Raw genomic sequence first — 23,600 nt, forward strand, 5'->3', positions numbered from 1 at the left:
TGCTCCCTCCACTCCCCAACTCAACTGTACCCCAGAAAGCTGCCTGCTGCCCAGTGTGTGGACAGCTACTGTGGCTCTTCTGTTCTGGTTCAATTACAGTATTTATCACTGCCAAGGAACTCTGTACCTGGGAGACTTCCCCCGACACACTAGGACGCTATTTCTGTACCTGTCTGTAAAAGTATTGGCACAAAATATGTGAGGTCCACAATATAACTAACAAGGACCTGAAGGTGATTTGAAAATATGATTATGAACAAGGGCTGGACCACACTAGTGAGGACACGGACTTCAGAAAACAGGTCCCCAGTCCCTTTCCTTTGTGAAAAATCACACACTTCCAATTATTTTCATCACTACTGGAGTAACTGTTGTCCTTCACATCTGGCTCAAGTGACCTACCTGAAATAGATTCCAGTAACAGTTAAAACCTCAATGCTTAGATCATTTCTAGCAATAAGAGCCATATGAGGCCACTATTTAAAACAATACAGCGATGGAGCTAATGAGCTGGGTTTGACACGTAGTAGCTAAAAGAACAAAACAAACTGGGCCTCAGGCACCGACCCAGCTAGATTCTCCAAGTATGGAAGTTACTTCCAGAAAATTAAACATTGTAAAGGCATGCTAACTCTTAGTTCATAAAGTACTCTGAAAGTTACTCTAGTAGTACAGTAAATCAGCTTTGAAAAGAAAATTTATTCACCATCTTCTCAAATTGCTAGAATATTTTATTAATAGGCTAGCAACACCTTGGGTTAGTAGTCTAACCTGCCATTCCAAGTATTGCTAGGAGCACAGATCATGGGAGAGAGGTACTATACTGCCGATCCAGCAAATCCCTAGTCAAGGATAAGAGCACTGTCTTGGGCTGGAGAGACGTGTGTGTGTGTGTGTGTGTGTGTGTGTGTGTGTGTGTGTGTGTGTGTGTAGGTGTGCAGGGAGCTGAAAGAGGTCGGTCTCTAATGTTTCTCGGCTTTCAAGTAATGTACTCTGGTCCAGTGAGTTAATTCTGAAAGAGCAATCATGTATCGGAGAGATTTTTTTCTATTGGAAAGCAGTGAGAACAAAAAGAACTACAAAGAAAGATATCAATTTCACTGTGGACTTTGGAGTCAAGGTATCATGGCTCTGATTGAATAATCTTGTGAACTTGGGTAAGTTATGTGACCCTTCTAAGTTTCATTTCATCACCTGTGAAACGGGATGATGGTAATGCTTACCTCATGATGTTACTGTGGAGATCAGAGGTGATCATGCATGTAAAACAGTCATCCTAGGGCGTGGAACGAAGTGAGCACTCAATAAATACTAACCAGAAGCTAGTATTCAAAATTATTCCATATAGCTGTCCATCAAATCCACAAAATGTTTCCCGTCTTGAGATGTAGGAACAGTAGGTATCGTAAATCAACATTGTCTTTCTAGATACTTTAGTCTTCTGAATCCAGGAAGCATATAATGGGCTGGTGGAAATTTGTCACTGTTTTTTAAAATCTGCAGTTTATAAAATGAGCTGAATGTCTGTAAACCTGGGTAACAGCAATGTAGGGACTTGTACATCAAACCCTGATGTACAGAGAGCAGAAGAGAGGGATGTAGAAGCAAAAGGGAGGGATTTACCTTCCACTCCCCTCTATCAGCAGATTGTGAACAGGCTGAGGAACAGAGCGGAGCTCTGTGGATTGTCAACTAAAAACGGGGCATGCGGCACCCGCTAGCACCTACGTGGAAAAGCCATTCTCTTCACTTTGATCTCCTTAACTACTGGAGGAAATTAAAGCTATTATGTGTAAACCACAGACAGCATGGGCAGTGTGCAAAGAAAATATACCTCAAAGTCTACAAATAAGGTGATTAGAGGTGATTCTCTAATTTTGCAATGTGCTAAGGTAAAAAACAACAACTCAGGTATAGGCTACAGATTATATTTTAATATCCAAGTAGATATGGTGTAAAGTATGCTTCTGTTTCATTAAAATACTTCTATTCCTATTTTCTTCCTAAAGAAAGTGGCCAGGTCCTAGGACATTACGGTGTAAATATTCCATGTGTATGTTTATGTGTGTATATATGTATATCACATGCACTGTACTGGGATTATTTACACTGCTAACATGAAGAAGGGAATGCACTCACATAGTCATATATTTACAAGACACTGAAATTTTCATGCCTATGGTTACTCATCCTGTGTTATGTCAGTTCATGACTATTTTTCCTGGTATAAAAATAACCAAGGGACTTCAATTGATCAGAAGAGACTCAATTTGTCATCATAAGAGTAGAGAGGCAGTGCACTCCTCAACTAAATAGAGAATATTCACCATGCACAAAATTGACAATAAAATATAAATGGGAAATAAGATTAAAATGCCTGACACATAGTAGATGCTTGGTAATTATTTGTTGACTAGAGAATGGAATCCATAATAATATGCTTTAACAATTCTGTAAAAAGATATTAAGAAAACAGACAAATAAAACCCCCACATTTGTGTCTAAAGCAGTAGCTATAGGTCACTAATGTAACTACCAAGGACCTTATATTTTTGTCAAAGTATTTACTGGCTTGCAACATCTTCTGTAATGTAATAGCTTCATGCTGAAAATAGGATAGTTCTGCTCATCAAAGCAGGAGAAAGGCTCGCCTAGGTATCACAGGAAAATACCACCGGGAATAAACTTTCTGAGCTGAAAAGCCATTAATTGGTAAGGCTGAATTTTGCAGTCATTATTTCTAACATAATCTCCATCGCTTGTGCCTGAGGACACAGCTTTCCTACTCAGCATGACCAGAGACTGTGATCTAATGGGAAATCCCCATGATTAGAGGGAGAGAAGAAAAGCCACTACCCTCCTAGTGGAGACACTGGGGTCCACCTCAGGCCAGACTTCTTTAAGTTCTTGAAGGAAATAAACGGGATTTTGGTTTTCAACTTGACCAAAAGCTTTGGGAGTGAATTATAAGTAGCAATTACATGTAAATGAGTCTAATAGAAGAATGTTTTATCTTCTCACGTACCGTATACATACAGCATATAATCCGAATGAGCTTTCCCCACAATGTTTGAAGCTTCACAGCGGTATGTACCATTATCTGTTTTGTTCAGGTTATTGATGAACAGGTTGGGCCCAGACAGTACGGCGTGTTGAGGCATTTCATCATCGACTCTCACCCAAGTTACCATCACAGGCCTGCAGAGGAAAAGGGAGAAAGACAGGTTACATTCTTATTTCCCGCTAAGATGTCTGCATCTCACCCACGCAGTAAATGAATCACACGCAGGGTCTCACAATTAAAGAGGACCTACTGGAGATATTTTAAGTTCACAGAATTGCAACTGTGAAGTCTCCAAAAATCTTGTTTGGAATATAATTTTTTAAAAAAATTATCAGGTATTAAAAAACTTTCAACAGACCACAAGCAGGAGTCTCATTATTTCCAGCTCATCTTCAACAGATCAGCAGATAAACCAATGTGCCCAAGTTTTATGCCCTGCTGTGTGGTTTCACACCGATTCAGACAGGACAGAGCTCACCCATTGTTAATCATCTCATTAATTAAGGGGAAAAAACCAGCTTCTTGGCTAGTGATACATGCATTCATCTGATGCTTACTAACATACCAAGATACTTGCTTAGAAGACACTTGTGATATTTAAATGGATTCTGAGAACCCTTTGGCTCTCTGGTCTCTTGTCATAGAACATTTCACAAAAAGGAATGGACTTTTACATCTGAATTGCACTTTCCTTTAGCCTCTGCTGTTTGAAAAAAGCACCTCTTCTCATTCTGGAAACGCCCACAATCACTTCTGCCCTTCACCCCTACTCATAACCTGCCCTCCTCCGACTCAAGATGCCACCGCACCCTCTGCCGCCCCAGTCCACCTCATCTACGAGTTCCTTGGCAAAATGCCTTCCCATACGGGCTCCCCAAGGCCCACACATCATGCCCCTCCTGCCCTCCATGCAGACCTGCAGATTCTGCAGCTTGAGGGAACTCTCCCCAGTCACCAGTCAATCACTGTGGAGTGCGTCCCCACATGGACTCCACAGGTCCTAGGGCACTTGCTCATCAGAGCCAAGTTTGTTTTAGTGATTTAAATATGACATTTGTATCCATCAGGAAAAAGCAAATTTCCCAAGATGCTCTGGAGCCAAAATTGCACACTCAAAATATCTTTCAAATGCACTGACTTTAAAATTTCCATTTTTCAAGGGGGCTCCCTCAACCTCCTATGAAATCAAGGCCACATCTAGCACGGTGCTTGAAAACTTTTACTTTAAAGGAAGGGCAACGCAGATTCCCAAAGCAGAGGTAACTTCCTGTCAGTTCCCATCGCTACCGCTAGGGGCAGTGATGTGACAAAAGACCCACGCGTAATGGTGAACGGATCCTCAAGTTAGCCCTGTCAAGTAGCATTCCAATTTTCAAATGGGATGTGAAGTTACAATTTTTCTTTAATTACATGTGGGTTTGTCATCACAACCCAGTAAATTATTTAAAAATTAGTACTGCATATGTCCTCCTTGCAGGCAATGGCAAATGGGTCTGCCTGGCAATCAGACCTAATGTCCTGCTGTTTGACAGCTGAAACAATCAGTGGGGTAAGTGCTGAGAATATTCACAACATTTAATGGCAAGTTAAATTACCATTTTTATTGTATGCAATTTCTTGAGAAAATAAATAGGTAATGTGCTAGAAGGGATAGCAGCAGGGTCATGCGTGCTTGCTTATACAACCATACACCCGTTCCTATTTGAGAGGAACAAACAAATACCCTCTCTGGCATAAATGTCCCGAGGGAAACATGTAATTTACTGTCCCCATTGGCACATTCAATTGAACACAGTATCTTCTTCAGGAGAAAAAAAACAGAGAAACAAAATATAGGTTAGCAAGCCATATACTATAAATGTGGTTAATGTAGGTACTGCAAGTGGCAAGAGACCCGTGAGAGTTTTTTTTGGTCCACAGAATTGTTTTGGAGGTAAGGTAGGCTGCTAACTAGAGCATAATTCAAATAGTTAAAAAAAAAAAAAGAAGAAGAAGATGTGAGTCTTCTGCAGTATTCAAAGAGAAAAAGGCCACTCTGCCAAAGCTTGAAGCATTTAAAACCAGTAACTTTGGAAGACCAGAGGAAAAGCAAAATAGACCAAGACCATCTCCTATTTGCTAGAGGTCATCTTTAAAACTCCAAATGGTTGGTACATAGAGAAGCAAATTCTAGTCCATGGAGAAGTAAACAAAATAGGGAGGGCTGAAGTGAGAAGAGAGCCCACTGCAGCCAGGCTCCCTTTGGCTCTCTGGTCTCTTGTCATAGAACATTCCTCAGATACAATGGGCAGAATTCTCTCCAAAGCTTCTGGGGTAGCTTTGTTAAGATGCTCTGAGTTCCTTATATGAAAACTGTGACCATCATGCTGGTTAGCAAAACTCTGAGCGGGGTGGGGATCATACCACAGAGACAGCAGAGGGAGCTCACTGCTGTTTTTTGTTGGGGACCAACCACTAGAAGTTTGAGTGCTAACCCCAACATTGAGCTTCTGTACCATTTTATGGTTCCATGGATTGTTTTGTCCCAGAGAAAGTTAAAACCAATCTTCCCTCTGCTAAAAGGATGAAAGATTCCCTCCTTCTCCCCAAACTAAGCTGACTAATACCTAAAGTGGTACTACCACATGGCTTTTGTGCTGTATCAGTGATGATACAGGTAGTTTCTCTAACTCACTTTCATTCACTTAGCAGCGGCAAGTAAAGTAGCTTCCTTACACTTTTCAATAAGAGTGTTCATCAGTTTCTCTTATACATACATATATTCCTTGAGAAAATTTCCTGAACCATTTCTCACTAACAAAAATATTGCTAGGAGTCACTTTTTTTTGAGGGAAGGAGAAGCAAAATCAAAGGTAGGGTAAATTAATTTGCTTCCAGCTGGCACTAAACACAGCAGCTTAATTTATGTCTAAAAACCATCTTTCCAGCAGCTTAGATATTACCACAGAAAGTAGTAGATATATCATTAGATTGTGGGCACACTAAAAATTTATTAGTATTTTGTGTGTGTGAGAGAGAAAATAGTTCTGACAACTATGTTAATAAGAAAATAGAATTGGCTGAGATTTCAGTCTTAGCTGGTATTTCATTTTTCCCCCAGCCCACGATTAAGAATCCCCCTTTTCACTGAATATTCTTTTACTTCCTGAAAAATATTCCATCCTTTACAGCAGGAGACAGGTGACAGGCCAATGAGCTGTGAATGCACATCTCTGTGTTGTGACATTTACTGCTCGTGACCCTCTGCTAACCTTGGCCTTCAGAACTTACTGGGGCTTCCCGATGGCTTCACATGTTAACTCAAGCGCGTCCCCTTCCCGGGTTAGGCCTTGTAGAGGGTAAGTCATCTGAATATGCACTTGAGGCTTATCTGTATGACAACAACAAAAGTATGTTTAGCAAATGATATCATCAGGCAAAATCAGACTTGCAGGCTGCCACAAACCCCATACTACTAGCGCTCACTCTCTCCCCATCCTTATGTCTTCAGTAACATCCTTCTAATTAGTTAGTAATCCTGGCATTTGCTCAAATTAAATTGACTAATAACTCTAAGGAGTGAACTGCGAATAGATAAGAGATTCATAAGCCAACTGCGCCACATCAAACATTTCCTGTGAAATACATTTTGTTACATTGAAGTTTATCTCCAAACTCACTCAAGCTAAAGGAAACTCATTTGCCTTCATGCTGAGGTGAAGCCACAGATATTTGTGGTGCTCAGAATTGATACATTTTATCATATATCATATATTACTACGTGACAATATGTTGTGACACTGCATATTAATAAGTTTGCTTCTTCTATGCTCATTTTCAAATGGGAAAGGCAACACTTCTGACTTCTACTCAAAATAGCTTTAAAAATAAAGAAATGAGAGATTTTGGTGGCCCCTAATTAAACTGTTTGACTTCTCAATGCAAACATATAAGAAGGAAGGGCACTGACAGTCTACTGAGAGCCTGCTATGTAGGAACTGTAACTGGTGGAATAAGCCCAGTTGTAGGGATGAGAACACTGGTACTGAGAATGAAGCAGCGATACACCTAGTGAGAGCCAGCCCCATGACATGGATGCTGGAAGGAATTTCTGACTTAAAACCACATTTCCCAGTAGCAATCCATTATTGAAAACCAAGTATAGCTTTCAAATGCAGTGAATTACTTACGCAGGTGACACGAGTATTCTTATTTCCACTAGCTACTTAAAAACTGTGTTGTGAGTTTGTGGGGGTACGGGTACGAGAGATGGATGGTGGGAGGTACAGGGAGTAGGGAGGGAAGTGGAAGAGATCAAAATGAAATACACATACAAATACATTTACCAAGAGAACCTGGATGAAACTGGGAGGTTTTTATTCTATTCTGAACTAGCAAGCTATTTATTAATCCCTAAACCATTTTCTCATTTAATTCTGTGGCTCTGTAAAATGTATATTTTTGGAAGTGTACTCAAGAGTAATAAATGTGAGAGGGCAAGACATCAGTTGGCTGAAAGGTCAGAACAATTTCCATAACTTTACTTTCTCAGACAATCACACCACCTAAACAATAGCCCCTTGGCCTTTCACAAGCAGTGGTTAGTTTATTAACATTCATCCTATGGAATACGGGAGAAAATAGAAATATGGCAGGGCTCAACCCATCCCAACGTGAACCCAGCTACGTCAGCTGCATAGGGAGTCCTCTCTAGGGATGGCTGGCTGCTTTCCAGAGACACTCTGATAGTCTTCCTTCCTACCAGAGATCTTTCTCTTATATCTTGGAAAATTAGGTGGCATTCAAAAGCTTTGAAGACAGCCTTCTTGTCTAGCCATATACAGTACACACAATGAGTTGGTAAGGCTTTCTGAAAAGCTAAGTCACTTGCCAGAGAACTCAAGTTAACAGGCCCGAAGCTCCAGATGACCCATGTAAGTAACACAGTTCTTTTCTTAGACTTGCTGGCAAAGGAAATGTTTATTTAAGAGGAAGATGGCCTAGCGGTTTCCAGATACTTATCACGGACTGGGAAGGCAGTCATTAAAGAACGAGAAATACAGGAATACACAGGATGTCCTTGAATGAGGACTGACTGCTGGGTGGAAGCAAAAGCTGCAGACTGTCTCTTAGGCTAAATACAACCACTGGGTGACATATGGGGTCTCTTATTTTTAGTGGTACAACACATACCAAAAACAAAACAAAAAAAACAACACAGACAAGAGACCTCCTTCCTTGTTTACACTCAGAAAAAGCATCACTTATGGAGTTCCTGGTTAGGAACTCCATAGTTCCTCTGTCATTCTTGTCCATGAACCATTTAGGGTGAGGCTAAATTTAAAGCCCCAAATTTGGGCTGAAATGTAACATTTGCTTATAGGTTAATCTCTGATTCACGGGAGTGCTACATTTTCCATGCACTGCTGACTTCCGCCCATTAATTAAGGAGAAGCAGAATGCTTGCTGGCCTATGTAGAAGACCCCCTTTCCCCCCCTTGTGTAATTTACAAGCATACAGAGAGGGTATATTTTTCAGCACAGTGCACTAAGCGCTTTACATGCTCAACGTCCATTAATAAACAGAATGTTGAAAATTTAATCTACTCTGCCTTTTCAGTACCACTGAGTTTGTTTTAGTTAAATGCTTTTTTATGTTACTAATGGCTGTTTACCAGTTGTCAATTACTCACATAAATTAGGAAGAACAAGCTAAGGATTTGCTATACATGGAATTTTTGTTTAAAAAAATCATATACTAAGCTATAGAAAATGAACCTTCAATTTTGATAAGTGATTTTTTCCTAATTTACTCTTTAGATTTCTGGAGAAACATCTACCATCTACTTATGGGTACAGCTGCCACAGTTACCTTAATAGCTGGGTGAAAAAGTTAAACATTAATCTTGCTTGCATTATACAGAAAAATGTCCTCCTCTGTTGACACATGCAGTATTTATAGGCATATTATCAGACCATGGGGCAGCTGGTCTTCCCCCAGCCTAGGAACTTCACGGAAACTCTATGTGCCAAGATCCCTCCCTGGTTGAAGGAAACTTACAAACAAATGCTGTTCCCTGTCCTTTACCCTGAAAGAGCAACTTAGGTATTCTCAACAGGTGGACTGGAAGCTCTGGGATTCCACTGGCACCTCGAGAACTCAGGGATGTTCCAATTTCCCAGGAAGATCCTGACTATAATATGAGAATGTCAAAATACTGAACACTGCAGATGGCTGACTGAATAGCCCAGAGCTCATCATTTATATTTTAATTATGTTCATAAATCAAATGTTATAACCCACCAAATCTTTTCTGAAACAGAACCAGACTCCAAGATTTATTTTTAAGTAATGAGGTAAGGCTCAGTACATTTTCTAGGTGATCATTTTACGCCTCAGTTGGTGTTGTAAGGCACAAGGCTAAAAGCCAGATGACACTTTCTACCCAAGTGCAATAACTGTCCAGAAATGTAGCTCTCAGAATGGCTTAATGTCATTATAAAATGGAACTGCTATATAAAAATAAGAAAAATAGTTAGGTCTGTGCACTTATGGAACATTACAGTTACAGAGATGGCATCACCAACAGCCAATCAATTAGGTCGAGGAATATGAGGTTTTCCTAATACACTGTAATTTTTTTTGAAACTCCATAAGACATTCAGCAAGACTGCTATAGCAGACAAAATTCATTCATTAGTCAAAGGTGCACAGAGGGTTAAATACCAGGAGGCTTTAGGTCACACTACAGTAGCAACCAATTAAAAAAAGAGTATTAGAAAGACATTCTGATTTGATGAGACTTTATTTAAATGTACTTTGCTCTGTCTATAAAAGGAAACTGTATGTATATAAAAGGAAACCCTTAAAGAGGTTAGAATGGCTTGCTGGCAGATTACAATTGATTTCATGCCAGTCTGACCTTGCACCTACCACATTCTACGATCTTTTCAGAAGATGAAATTCAAGACTCTATAACCTGTACTTCACTTTCTTAGGTAACAAAAAGTCGTAGTCACCTTCTCTCTAGAGCACAACCCTAATGCATCAGGTCTTTAAAATTTTGTATTTAAAAAAGGAATTCCGCAGTTTCCTTTTGCCTGGGATGGCATCATTCTTATGTACCGGAGAGGACTAGAGCTGAGGCCAAGTGGAAAGGCCTCCCTGATATCTCAGCAGACCTACTACCTCAGGGGTTCCTGACAGGTTCCCTCTTCCTGAGAAATCTAAGGAATGTGGGCCTCAAACGTTCTTTGACATGCTGACTGCAACGAGGTCCAAACGCTTCAGTGCAAATCTGCTCTTGCAACTGCTTTTGGGACGCAGGCTCTTCCTTACTTAGATTTCATCCAACATTCTGAAACGCAAATTAGAGTGGGAGTGGATGCCTGTGGAGCACGGGCTGTTTCAGGGCCTACAGGGGCAGTGTGTCAAGACCTCAAGGGTCCAGATGCATCAGCATGACTGGGAGAGGGTTTGAGTCAGTGCCTGTGCGTTCAAGTGGGGAAGCATTGACTGAAGAGTCTTTGTCAGTCATGGAGGATTGCTGCAGTTTGGGGGACTGTGACAATGCAAAGATGGACCTGAGATTTGGTGAGTATTAGGGGCTATGTGAGTTCAAAGCAAGAATCAACCCCTACAAATGGCTGCCAAAATGGGGGAGAGCACAGCTTTGCACTGCAGGAGGGCAATGTCTAATAATACAAGGTGATTGGGACTGGTTAGAGAACAAGCCACACTAAGCTCTCAGAGGAGTTACAGAGAATACCTTGCAAAAGGTTTGCTTTCTAATGTCATGATATATTCATGAATGATTTTCACTACCATGTGTTTGTTTGCAAGGTGAAGGACCACCTGCTGTTACATCTGTCGTAGGAACTGGAGCACTTCAACTGCACTTCTTGAGGAGGCCTGAGCTATTGGGAGTGGGATGAGTCAAACCTGGGAGGACTGACGTGGAACCAAAGAGCATGTGCCACATTACCCCAGTAGAATGCAACTTCCTCCTGTAGCAACTTGTAAGTAGTTTTGTCGATATTGAAATTACTGTTTACCCAACAGAATCAAATTCTGTTTTGTGATGTGGCATGAACTTATTTCCAGTGTTTTTTTAATGGAGTGCACACTCACAGAGCACTCCTCCATATCTTATGAGAACTCCAAAATTTGAAGTGAACACTGGGCAAGAAAATCCTTAGGGCAAGATTTTCTGGGCCACCAGTGGAGCCATCGCCCACTTCGGGCTGTCCTGCGGTGGGTGGCAGGGGCGCAGGGTAGGGCCAGGATGGATGAGTGCATGACTATGGCCCCATGGCTGCAGCTCTGCTCCATCTTCTTCATGTCAATGCCTTCTCAGCGGCTGGTAGCTGGCTTGGCTGCAGGCGGCTCCAGCAGAGCGCAAGGTGCTGACACCTGTGGCTGGAGGACACTGCTAATTCTGTAAATCTGCACTCGGAATGAACTTCCATTAACTCTCTAAGACATATGATTAAACTATTGTGGTGCTCCTAGAAGATATGCCCTGAATGCTACTACTCTTTTAAATGCAAAAGACACTTTTTTATTGCCATAATTTGATCATAGTAGCATAACCTGTGCCTCTGTGTTTGGTGCTCACTGATGGTTTGTGGATAACATTCCATTTTTTTTCAGCACGAAACCGAACACTTCAAATCCCTAAAGTGGTGTCAAATTTATGATTAATAAAAACATTTATTGTAGAGAAAAAAGATTTTCTGCATAAGAATGAATGTTAGCTCTGTAAAAAGAAAAGTTTTGGGGTTTTTTTGAACCCTGGTGGCTAGAACAGTGCTAATGTCTGGCCTACAGTAGGCATTCAATACTTATTTGCTAAATGAATGAATGAGAAAATACAGAAATGTTGGGGTATGCATTTCTACTGATAGCTCTGCTGACTAAAAAAAAAAAATCGGACCATGAATCCATCTTATTCCTGTTAAGATAAACAAGGCACATTACAATATTCAAGAGTTTATTTAAGCATACACCAATTTGAATCAGGCGGTGCAAAACTCAAAGTGTTCCACTAGTAGGCGCTAGGGGAAAGATTTTTATAGAGAAGATAAGGAAGCAAAGCAAGGAAATTATTAGATTTCTATAGCTTAATCAGCTGCCTTATTTGGGAACACCTAGTTGACTGTGATTGGTTGTACTTAAGTTTCATTTTCGTGGAGTGCTTTGACTTCAGTTTCGGTTTGCTTATGTAGACTACCATTAGAGCCACCTTAGTCTGCTGGCCTACTTGTTTAATTATTTTAACAGCCCTCATCACAAAATATAATCGTATTTTCGTTTTGGAAGGTCAATCCAGCTCCCAAAATGTGAAGTTTAGCTCAGGTGTTCTGATTTACATACTTCAACTTCACTACACATCTATTTAGCATTTCTGGTGTATCTCAAGTTGGCATCTTAAGGGAAATCATAAAGGATTTTGTTTGGCCATTCTCTTTAGATTTTTAGATGCCCGCTTCACAATCATTTAACCTTTCACAGAACCAAAATTTGACCTTGAGAACCATTAAGTGAAGAATAAACATTAGAAGACTGGTTTCACTGTGTAAGTATTCAATGTCCACAGCAACAGAGACACATCTTTCACAAATACACTAGGTCAGACAATAAAATATAGGAAGACAGTAGTAAGAGGCCTCTTTCTACAGGGTGCGCCTTTAGAAGGCAGACATGAGGCAAAGGCTCTCTTCCTTAATCATCATTCAAGTCTTGCTCACAATGTATCTGGCTAAACATTTACTCTTTGTATTTTGAATATTGGTTACTCGGCCTCCTGCTTGCTCTGGCACCGCAGAATGCACCACTAACAATCTATCGAGTTAATAATATCAGGAACTTGTATTCCACTACAACTCTGTGTTAACACAAAAAATGACAGGTGAAAACATTAGTTTGAATCAGGGGTCTCCACGCCTTATTTCTCATGAGGAAAAATAAATACTGAAATAGCTTCCCTGAAACGCAATTCACTGCTTTAAAAAATAAAAGGGGGAGTGGGAGGAAGTATATTATGTTTGTGGTGGGGGGAAAGAGACACTGGAGATCTCAGGGAAACAGGCCAAATCTGAAAATTCCAGCTATTATGCTTTGAAGAGCATGACCTAAGAACAGAATTGATGGGGGAGCAGATGTGGTACAGGAGCTGCTCTTGGAAGCTATGTCTTATGCTCCACTCCAAACAGGAAAGACTTTCCAATTTCCAGGTTTTTCTCCCTCCTTCACTGCAGGGCACTATCGATACCAGAGAAACATTTATTTTGGCGCAGATAAAGAATAGGTTTTGATCATCTCCTCAATGCCCTATTTCCCCCCAGTTGAGGGAATGAAAGAAAAATGCTAGCCTTCTCTAGACCTTGGATGAACAAGAATATGGATTTACAAAATACCTGACTACATCAAGTCAATAAAACTAATTTTGAAAATGATGCCCACGTGCATGATTAACTGTCAGATGATAATCAGAGCAGGGAAGGCACTCAAACACCCATTTCTAGAGTCTTTGTTTTCATGCTCCCTTTGAAAACTCATCTCATAATATTTTTTTTTTTTTTTTTTTTTTTTTTTTACAAATACGCACACATACAAAACCCTCGCAAAATCCGTTCTGCAAAAACATTTTAAAGAGCAAAGCTATGATGGGGGAAAGCAAAAGACACACAGCAGTAATTGAACAGCTTCAGATTCACCTCAGTCCAGAGTAAGGCTTTCCCCCCTTTGCACAGCAATCTGAATTTCACACTGAGGGTCACAGCTTTTCTTTGAATTCCCAGCTTATGTCGCTATGTGTTGCCACCTTGATGCTATTTAGACAGTTTTCTTTTAACGCAGAGTGAACTGTTCTCGTTTAAACAGGCTTTTATTTGACAAGAGTACGTTCCCTCAGATCTAAAGCTCTACTAACAGGGCTACAACTGTATCATGCTCTGCTATAATCAACCATGTTGTAAATTCGAGCAACACTGCGTACCCCGACATTCGGAAGAAAAAATGCACAGAAAGAATTGAGGGTCATATGGCTCAGAACATTCAAAAGCAAAACTGTTCTCTGCCTAACAGCTAAGGCAAGAGAGCTTTGAATTCCAGCTCGCGAGCATAATTATTTTCTGTTTTAAACATTTAACTGCGTGCTGCTGCTGCCTTCTTGCCGAATCTCAGAATGAAAGCTAGAAAGCTAAGAGCCCTACTGTATGTTCTTCACTCCCAGCAACATTCCTATGAGAAAACCTTATTAATGAGCTTGCAAACGAGCACCCAACAGGGAAATGTCACAAACAAGAGCAGCTAATGCCCCAGAAAATCAAATAACTGAACACTTGGCTGATTGTGGTGCCTTTCATATTTATAATGAAAAGTGGGGAGGGGGAGCTTTAATTCACTAATTCTGAAGGGGTCAACACCTTCCTGAACAAAACAACTCATTTATTTATGTTCAGAAATCTCCAGATGATAAATTACATTGATGTTAATCACTTCAATGCATACTACACAATTAATATCTGTACTCACCAAAAACTTAAGGATTATTAAAAGTATGACAGCATACACATCTGGCTGATTTTTCACATAATTGGGCACAACAATTTCTCCTGGTACCACAAATAAGGGTCCTAACAAACAAACACTGCAAAATTCTGTGTTCAATTAATTAGGACTTAAATCCACAAGACAAAAGCAATTCCAAGCCGTAGCTCAAGCCTTGTCTTCTATGCAATATGGTAGCTCTACCTTCATTGTGTACCCCTCCTTCTTCTCCTGTCATAGTTAAAGTCAGATACTTAATGGCATACAATGTAGGTTTTCATTATTTCATTTCATTTTTAAAAAAAGAACAGTATTTTTTTAGGAGGAGATAATTTATAAAGAATTCAAATCTATTTTGTGTCATTTATCCCTGTTCATATCCTGGTAAACATCCATTCCTCTTAGATGAGGTAGAGAGAGGTTTCCATAAGCCTTCAGGTAGCAAAACGGGCCAGGCTGAAACAAATAAATACACTTAATACCAATCCTATCCATTTAGATTTGCCTGCAGGGTAATCTTATTCACCCAGAGTAGAGCAATTCTTAGTCTGAGGTCCATGGATGAGCTCAATGTGTCCTGGTGATGAGTTAATATTTATCACTGATAATATAAGAAATCTTTTGAGGTGGCAAAGAAAAAACATTTAAAAATAACAGTTGTATAATAATTTGAATGCTTATTAGATATAATACATACAGAAAATAAAACTCATAATTTTACAGGCATTTTTACTGAGGTCTTGGGTAGGCTAAAGCAATCAAGTGACTTAAAGATAAATTCTAAATAGGGCAAGAACAGAGATAACCTGTTGATGGGGTAAAACTTACGAAAGTGGCCCTCCGATCACTGAACTTAAGTAAGCTCTGTAGGGTCAACAGACTTCTTAAATTGTAAGCAAAGTGTGGTGAATGTGTGATTTTGTTAAGCTATTCCACAGCAATCAAGGGATTTTTAAAGGGGCCAATGATCCCAAAAAGGTTGAGAACTGCTGACTCCAAGGGTTTGAGGTAATTAATAAATAAGGGTCTAATGTTACTCCTCACAGGGTATCCAAAATAATTCAACATCCATGCAGATTGGCTACCGAATGTCATGCATTAAAGTATGTCTTCTTTTCTCCTGGCCGTCAAGACATGGTGCGGCTTGTCTGCAGAGAGAGGCCTCTTTGGGGAGAATGGAGTTGAACCACTGGCCAATCAATGACTGATATAGCTTTGGCACCCAATGATGGAGTGCCTTCGGCATCTCAGGCATGAGGCTTTTTGTTATTGCATAGCTGCTGATGTTCAAGAAACGTAAAGCTGGTAGGTAATGATGTAGAGAATTCCAACTGTGTTTGAAGAAGCTACTTAAGGAATTCCTGGCTGACTGTAAAGTTCTCAGCAGTGATCTACCGTGTTTCCCGGAAAATAAGACCTAACCGGGCAATCAGCTCTAATGGTCTTTCGGAGCAAAAATTAATATAAGACCGGGTCTTATATAATATAATATAAGACTCGGTCTCAATTAATATAAGACCGGATCTTATATTAATTTTTGCTCCGAAAGACGCATTAGAGCTGATTGTCTGGCTAGGTCTTATTTTCGGGGAAACACGGTAGGAATGGAGAGTAGTGAACCATCAGGAGACTTTCTTGAGCACAGAGGGTCTTATTGAAGATGCCAAACCAGATTCTAAATTCCACCCAGATTTAATATAATGCTTTGCGATTCTTAACCTTCTTTTATGCAGAAAGACTTTTTTTCTTACATACGTTCTTAAAAAATGGAGTATCAAGGTTAAAACGTTTGTAAGAGAACAGTCTCCCATAAAAAGGTGCCATGTCAGTTAAAAATGATCATTAGGTTTGTCTTCATTTTTGGAAGGCATTAGACTCATTTTCCTTCAGTTAAGGGCTAACAGTACTTCGTAAGATTGAAGTAAAATAGATTTAGATATGGTTACTTTATTCCTTTTCTTAAAGGGACAAATCTCACTTGAATCTACAGAATATGACAGATAAGGCTCATAAAGATCATTATCAAATCTTCCAAGGAGGAGGAGGTATAGTGCTTGAAATTTTGCGTTTGGGAGTGAGTGTAATGTTGTCTGTGGGTGGGGCTATATTCTACTGAGAAGACACTCGGGGAAGCCACTGAAAGAGTTTCAGGGCGGGAACTGGGCGAATATCTACTCAGGTCTCACGAAGGAGCTAATGTATTATGAAAGCTAATGGGCCCCTACAAGGGAAGTTAATGGATATTAAGTTTGCTTAAATGAATTACATATTAACAAAGTCAAAAGAAATCTACTATCTGCCAATTTAGATAATATCTGATCATTTATGTTTTCCCATTATAGGAACATTACACCACAATAGTTTTAGTGATATGAAAATTATAAGCACGATGCCCATAATGAAGCTACATAATGAAGTAGATGAAATGAATTAACAAGAAAAACCTGCATTATGTAATGTTAAATTGAGCCAAGCACAGAGTAAGAAAAGGATGGAATGGGATGATGGTCTCTTAGAAGCAACTTTTTATAACTTTCCCTATCCCCTGGTTTTGCTCAATTTGAGCACATGATAAAGACTGTAGTAGATTGAATGGTGACCTCCCGCTCCCCCAAAGATATGCTCACTTCCTAACCCCTGGAACCTGTGACTGTTACCTCAATTGCAAAGGGATCTTTGCATATGTAACTACGTTAAGGATCTTGAAATAAGAACATTCTGGATTATCTGAGTGGGCCCTAAATCCAAAGACAAGTGTCCTTGCGAGAAACACACAGGGAAAAGGAAAAGGCCATGTGAAGATGTCAACATCTGGAGTGATGTGGCCGTAAGCCAAGGAATGCCGAGAGCCACCAGAAGCCAGAAAAGGCAAGGAAGGATCCTCTCCTCGGGCCTTTAGAGGGAGTTCGTCCAACACCATGAATTCAGACTTCTGTCCCCAGAATTATAAGAGAATAAATACCTGTTGTTTTAAGCCACCAAGTTTGTGGTAATCTGTTATGGCAGCCCTAGGAAATAACACAAGAATTCATAGAGGGTAATGCTTTTCCTTTATCAGATGCCCAATCACGGCCATCCAACCAAACTCTTGTAATATTTTCACTATGCATAGTCAAACATCCCCTGGTGTTTTTCAGAGGCCAAGTTACAGAAGCCTTTTGATAAAAAGAGAGAAGTGGCTACTCAGCCACAACCTTGGTGCAGGATGGTTTTGTGCAGAAAACAGATATTTTTTTTTCACAAGTAGGAGAGCCCAGAAGAGAAGATGAGGAGAACATCTTTAGCCCACAGGGCACAGTGAGGAGATAACCTCACTCACCGCAATACAGCTTTTATTGATGAAGCCATTGAGACTGTGGCACTGATCCACTTTTAAAGTCAGTTATAATTTAAGCTAAAAATGGAAGAGAATCTGTAATTTAACACAAAATGCTGATGCAGAATGGGAATAAAATCTCTTCTATAAAAACATCAGGACTTACGATGGGGTTAATGGTGAGGGGGGGTTGCCCTAAATTTTGAAATTGACATAGAAATCATTACAGTCAATATTCACAAAATTTAATTAAGTCATGTGCTAGAGCCGACTGGAATCATTTTAAAGTTTTAAATTTAGGTTAAATCTAGTATTTTCGAAATCCTTATTGGTACTCTACAATATGACAATGTTTCAGTAAAATAATCCTTTGCTTATTTTTCTACCAAGACACAAAATAAAAATTCTATCTATACTATATAAAAACATATGTATCCAATAAACGGCTTCTGAAGTGATTTTAAGCAACTGCTACTCTATGACCTCAGAATCAAATGCTTGGGTCTTGCTGTGGTCTGAATGTTTGCATTCCCCCAAATTCCTACGTTGAAATCCTAAACGCCCTATGTGATGGCACTAGAAGGTGTGGCCTTTGGGGGTTAATCAGGTCATGAGGATGCCGGCCTCATGATTAGGATTAGTGTCTTTTAACAGAGGTTCCAGAGAGCTCTCTAGCCCCTTCCCCGTGTGACGACACAGCGAGAAGGTGCCAGATATATACCAGGAAGAGGGCTTTCACTAGAACATGACAACGCAGGTGCCCTGATCTTGGATTTCCCAGCCTCCAGAACTGGGAGAAATAAATTTCTGTGGTGTATAAGCTACTCAACCTGTGGTATTTTGTTATAGCAGTTCAAATGGCCTAAAACAGGTACTCACACTGTACTTCTAGATATCGTTGAGTCTGCAAGTTTCCGGTGACAGCAGGGTGCTCCACCTGACAGATCACTGGGACCCCATCGTCCTCCTTGTGCACCTTCAGCATCAGCTGACTAGTCACAGTGTACATGTCTGACCATTCCTCCACCTCCGACTTGCCTGCGGGACACGGAACATACCAAGAAACCAGAGTCGAGTAAATTTCTATCACTCCGTTTTTATATCCTGCCCCTCTCCCCTGCCCCAACATTACTATTTTAACAAAGATGATGGAAGTCACCTGGAACAAAGGTAATCTGGGGGTAGACGACTAAGAAAAATGATAATTTCCTACTTTTCAACCTTACCGGATAGTACTTAAGATATATTTCAACCCCATGTAATATATACCATTTTTATTTAAATATATTACATATGTTTCTTCTATCTTAAAACCTCCCATAGAAAGCTGGCTGGAAGTGGAACCATTATGACATCTGACTGCTCAAGGCATTCAGGAGGAGGAAAAGAGAAGTGTTTTCACCCCTAAAACCATCTGAATTTGAAATGTCTACTAGACTGTCATTCGGTTTAAAAATTCCAGGATATCATCCAATTCCCCTAAGTAATTCAATCAGGAACAGAGATATAAAGAATACCCTTCACCCACCCCCATCAGCAACAATTAAAGACGGAAAGTAACAAAACAGATTTACATAATTGAAATTGTAATTGAAATGTTTAAACTCTGAGACTTTTGGAAGACCACAAAAAAGGCAACGGCAGTGGGTAGAGCAAAGTAAGCTATAGGCTTCAGGCCAGATGGGAGACACATCCAAGAACACCCAGAAAAGGAGGGAGGAGGCTTCCGGATGGGATGAATAGGCCAAGGAGGCCCCTTTCCTGAACTCAGCACTTCCTGGGACAAGACGCACCATTAACTTTCTTTTAATGTTTTGTACTTATCGGTACACATTTAATGGCTCAATTCACTTAGACAGAAAAGCAGAGGGGAAATGAGAAACTCCTTCCTTCCAAAACCATACCTAGGAAATAGGAGATTAAAACAGAGTGAGCTTTTTGAAACTTAAGCTGTTATATATAGATTCATCTGTTTCTAGATATAGATTTTTATATCCCCTTACTGAAAGGGCTTATTCTTTTCTTCCTGGCACTCTTTATTTATTTTACAAGCACATACAAAGCACTTACCTTGGCCCAGATACTAGCTACATGCTTTGCAAACATTCACTCACCACATTGTCATAAGAGCCACATACTGTATGCAACACTAATGTCCTCATATTAGAGGAAACTGAGGCACACAGCCAGCATGTCCAGAAAATAACCAGAAGAGTTCAGCCCTTGAGCCCTTTGTGCTGGGTACTACTTGCAAGGACACCCTTTGAAAAGGAAAGAATCAGAATGCTGACATGCGCGAGGACTTAGAATAACTGAACAAATGGGTCAAATAGGGGACAGGCTGTATCCTTTAGCCAATGCAATGCCTAAGGCAACAGACATTTGAGGATCTAGGAATCAAACTTGGGATACCCTAGCACTGAGGGATAGACGATGGGGGCAGGGTTACAGGAACTGCTTGTGCAGCCATCACAAAATCAGAAACTTTGCAAAAGAACAAGCTGGTGAGATGGGCAACTGAATTACAGGTTTCACAAGAAAGGTGGTATTTGCAAATTCACAAATAGGATAAAATTCTTAGTCGGCTTTGCACAGCCACCATCGTAGGAAAGCACACTGTCAACACAGATGATAGTGCAACATATGCCAGAATGACTTGGAATTCACCGTAGTGAAGACCGTGATACACTTTTTAAAATGTGTAACATGAGAATTTGGAGTTCTGACCTACCCTGAGTAACAGAGTAAAAGTAAAAGCAATGAGAACTGAGGGGAAAACATGAACAGTCTGAGCTCAGGGGACACCTCTAACAGTAGTTCTTCCTGGTCTAAAGAGTTCTAGTTCACAGGTCTAGTTCTTTCTGACCATCTAAGTAAAACTCTAGGGACAGATATCACCATAAACCCTCAAACCACGGAATGAGGACATGAATCAGAACAAGAAAATGCCGTTATGCTTTGACCTCAAACACATTAGTAACTGATGACAAACCATATCTAAATGCTTATTTTTGTTTCGGGGGCATGTGTTGCATTTGTCTTTCATTTCCACAAAGGCATACCCCTACCGGAATCATACTCCTGCAGAAACGACTTCAGTACAGGGCAAAGTGCACCTTACCTTTTAGCTCCTTGTTCCCTTTGAACCATCTGATAGTTGTGGCTGGTTTGCTGGCCATGGCGGTGCAGTTGACTTCAATCTCCTCGCCTTCCACTGCAGTGTCTTTCTGGATATCGATCATCAGATTACGTGGTGGGACTACAAATTAAACATGTGCTTTTTAAACACCGAATCTATTTCTGGACATATTCTTCTATTCATTAAAAACTAGCACCATTGTTATCAAAACAGGAGACAAATAATGGACATTCCTGATGGGAATTTAAAACAAACAAACTGCCACCGGAGGGAAAAAAGAAGAAATACAAAGTCATCATCAAATAAAGTGAATTATGCAAAATCATTCAACCAGGAATTTTTGTCCTAAAGTTATCTTAAAAAATGACCAGTCTCCCATTCTTAAGTTATCGGTGACTAAGTTATACAATATAGATATCAGATCAGTCAAAAATCAGTCATTACAAAACTGACCAGAAAGTTGATATAAAAGTAAAGAGGCATACACACTACTGAAATTACCATCCTTACCTGGAAGTCTCTGAAAGAAATATTCCTCCTTAAACTGAACCCTTGGATTCCAATCTTCATGTGAAAGATTCCAAAGTCAACCAGCAAAGATCAAACACTTGGAGTCCCTTAAAAGAATCACTCACCATAAACACACATAGAAAAATTGTGCCTCAGAACCAGTTCTATTCAATTTAAATTATTTATAGAGATCCAGAATATAATCATTACTTCCTATGGATGGCGTGGTAATAAAATCGTTTGGCTATGAAGATGCAGTAATATAGGAAATGTCAGTTAATTTGCAGTAACTTTCCATATTCTGAAATCCAATGATCCAGATTTTGGAAATCAAAGGTGAAAAAGATTATTGAGTGCTTGCAAGTATATTTATGTACCAGAATTAAAACCACCCTTCCCTAAGCATATTAAACATATATGTAATAAAATAGAATAAAATATTTTGGGGCTAAAATACTGGATATCAAATCAAGAGTATACATGATGATGAAGAAAGCATATTTTATGAAACTGAGTTGACAGTAAAACTTTGTATCAGGTGCAACTTCACCTCAAGACTGAGCTTCTTAAAATAAAAATCAGTAAGAATACTGAATTCAGTAGTGAATCTAAGAACATGTGCCCTGACCACCATGAATAAGCAAAGATAGTTCTGAGACTTATGATTAATATGTTTCTCAACTCAGAAGAGAAACAAGAAATTAAATATGTATAAACATGCCATCCTGATGATCAAGTTGAATAATAAATCTCTGATTCTGCTTCAATAAATTATGGGATTAAACCACATATTTGGGATTTACAACTGTTCTAGTCTAATGTGAAAATGCTGCCCACAGGAAGACTTTCACACTGAATTAAAGCAGGTAAAAATTCATACATAGAATAATGGAAAAGCAAGAGTAAAGTGATTTGTTGCATATGTTTCTCAGCAAGACAGTGTGTTGTGGTGGAGGTGTGACTATTAGAGCAAGAGCAGGCCTCTTCTTTGTTCCCCTTGAAAGAGAAAAATAACAGATTTGCTCAACTGGATGTGTTGCTAAAATGATGTGGCCCCAATGAGTAGTTAAACATGGGAAAAAACTGCCCTAACTTTAAAAATGCATAAAGAGAGATTGTCTAATACCCAATTTGGAGTTGCACATCTGCCGGTATTTTAGGAGACACAGAAAGGCAGTAACAAAAGTAAATGGGATGACTTCGGCCAGCTCCTTCCTTAATGTAGTTTATCTTTGCTAGATGACAATCAGGTGGATTAAAGGTTTTCATCCCATGTACCTAGATAGTAGCGAATACATAGAAAGACTAGATGTTTAGGACTGACAAATACTACTGAATTCCGAATGCCGTGTAACAGGAATATTGGGGGAGGGAAGGCTATTGTTTAAGCAAATGTTAAAGGACAAGATTGTACAAGCCTAAGGAAAATAAAATCTTGGTGAGCTGTGAGGAACAGAGTAAGAAGTAATAAAAAGGAAACAACTCTGGAGTAAAACACCTAGGAATGTCCTCCCTGCAAACATAGGAATGAAAGTCAAACAATAATGATTCCTTTCAAGGTCCAGGCAAAAATAAAAATCAAGTAATGAAAATAATTTTGGATGGTGACATATGCAATGATTCCCTATGGGAAATGCAATTAAGAAATGTAATTGATGGGATAGCACTCAATTTAAAAAAACTCAAATTGAGTATGGGATACTCAAGGAAGGTGGGCTCCCTTAGGATATGACAAAGAGGGCAAATAGCTGAAGCTACTATAATACACAAAGCTCACTTTCCTGGAAAATACTACCCAGTGGAGTAGATCAGATTCTAGTTCGCACGCACAACTCTGGGAAAAACGCCTTGAAGGTCACTCTGTGGTAACCTGGGAATCTTCTTGATGGCAACGGTTCCAAGTGTTGTTAAAAGGTTCCAGTATGTATCACTGTCAAGTCTCAATGGCATTTAGTCCCATAATCTTTGTCAGATACTTGTTTTCTGTGTGTTCCTGGGTATTTTCCTTCATTCTGTCCTTTCTCTTGCTGAGCCTGAA

General features: G+C 39.8%; 1 protein-coding gene across 6 annotated transcripts in view; it reads right to left on the reverse strand.

Moving 5' to 3' along the window:
• CADM1 (cell adhesion molecule 1) overlaps nucleotides 1–23,600 on the reverse strand; it is a 330,897-nt gene that overhangs the window by 36,810 nt on the left and 270,487 nt on the right. For all 6 annotated transcript variants that reach the window (XM_033119600.1, XM_033119599.1, XM_033119597.1 and 3 more), the window contains exons 4-7: nucleotides 21,035–21,172; nucleotides 18,793–18,951; nucleotides 6,335–6,434; nucleotides 3,026–3,198 (exon numbers count right to left, since the gene is read on the reverse strand). In XM_033119600.1, the coding sequence (XP_032975491.1) occupies nucleotides 3,026–3,198; nucleotides 6,335–6,434; nucleotides 18,793–18,951; nucleotides 21,035–21,172 (570 nt within the window). The remainder of the gene's footprint in view (nucleotides 1–3,025; nucleotides 3,199–6,334; nucleotides 6,435–18,792; nucleotides 18,952–21,034; nucleotides 21,173–23,600) is intronic.

Source organism: Rhinolophus ferrumequinum, chromosome 11 (genome assembly GCF_004115265.2).
Source record: "Rhinolophus ferrumequinum isolate MPI-CBG mRhiFer1 chromosome 11, mRhiFer1_v1.p, whole genome shotgun sequence".
NCBI classification, from domain to species: Eukaryota; Metazoa; Chordata; class Mammalia; order Chiroptera; family Rhinolophidae; genus Rhinolophus; species Rhinolophus ferrumequinum.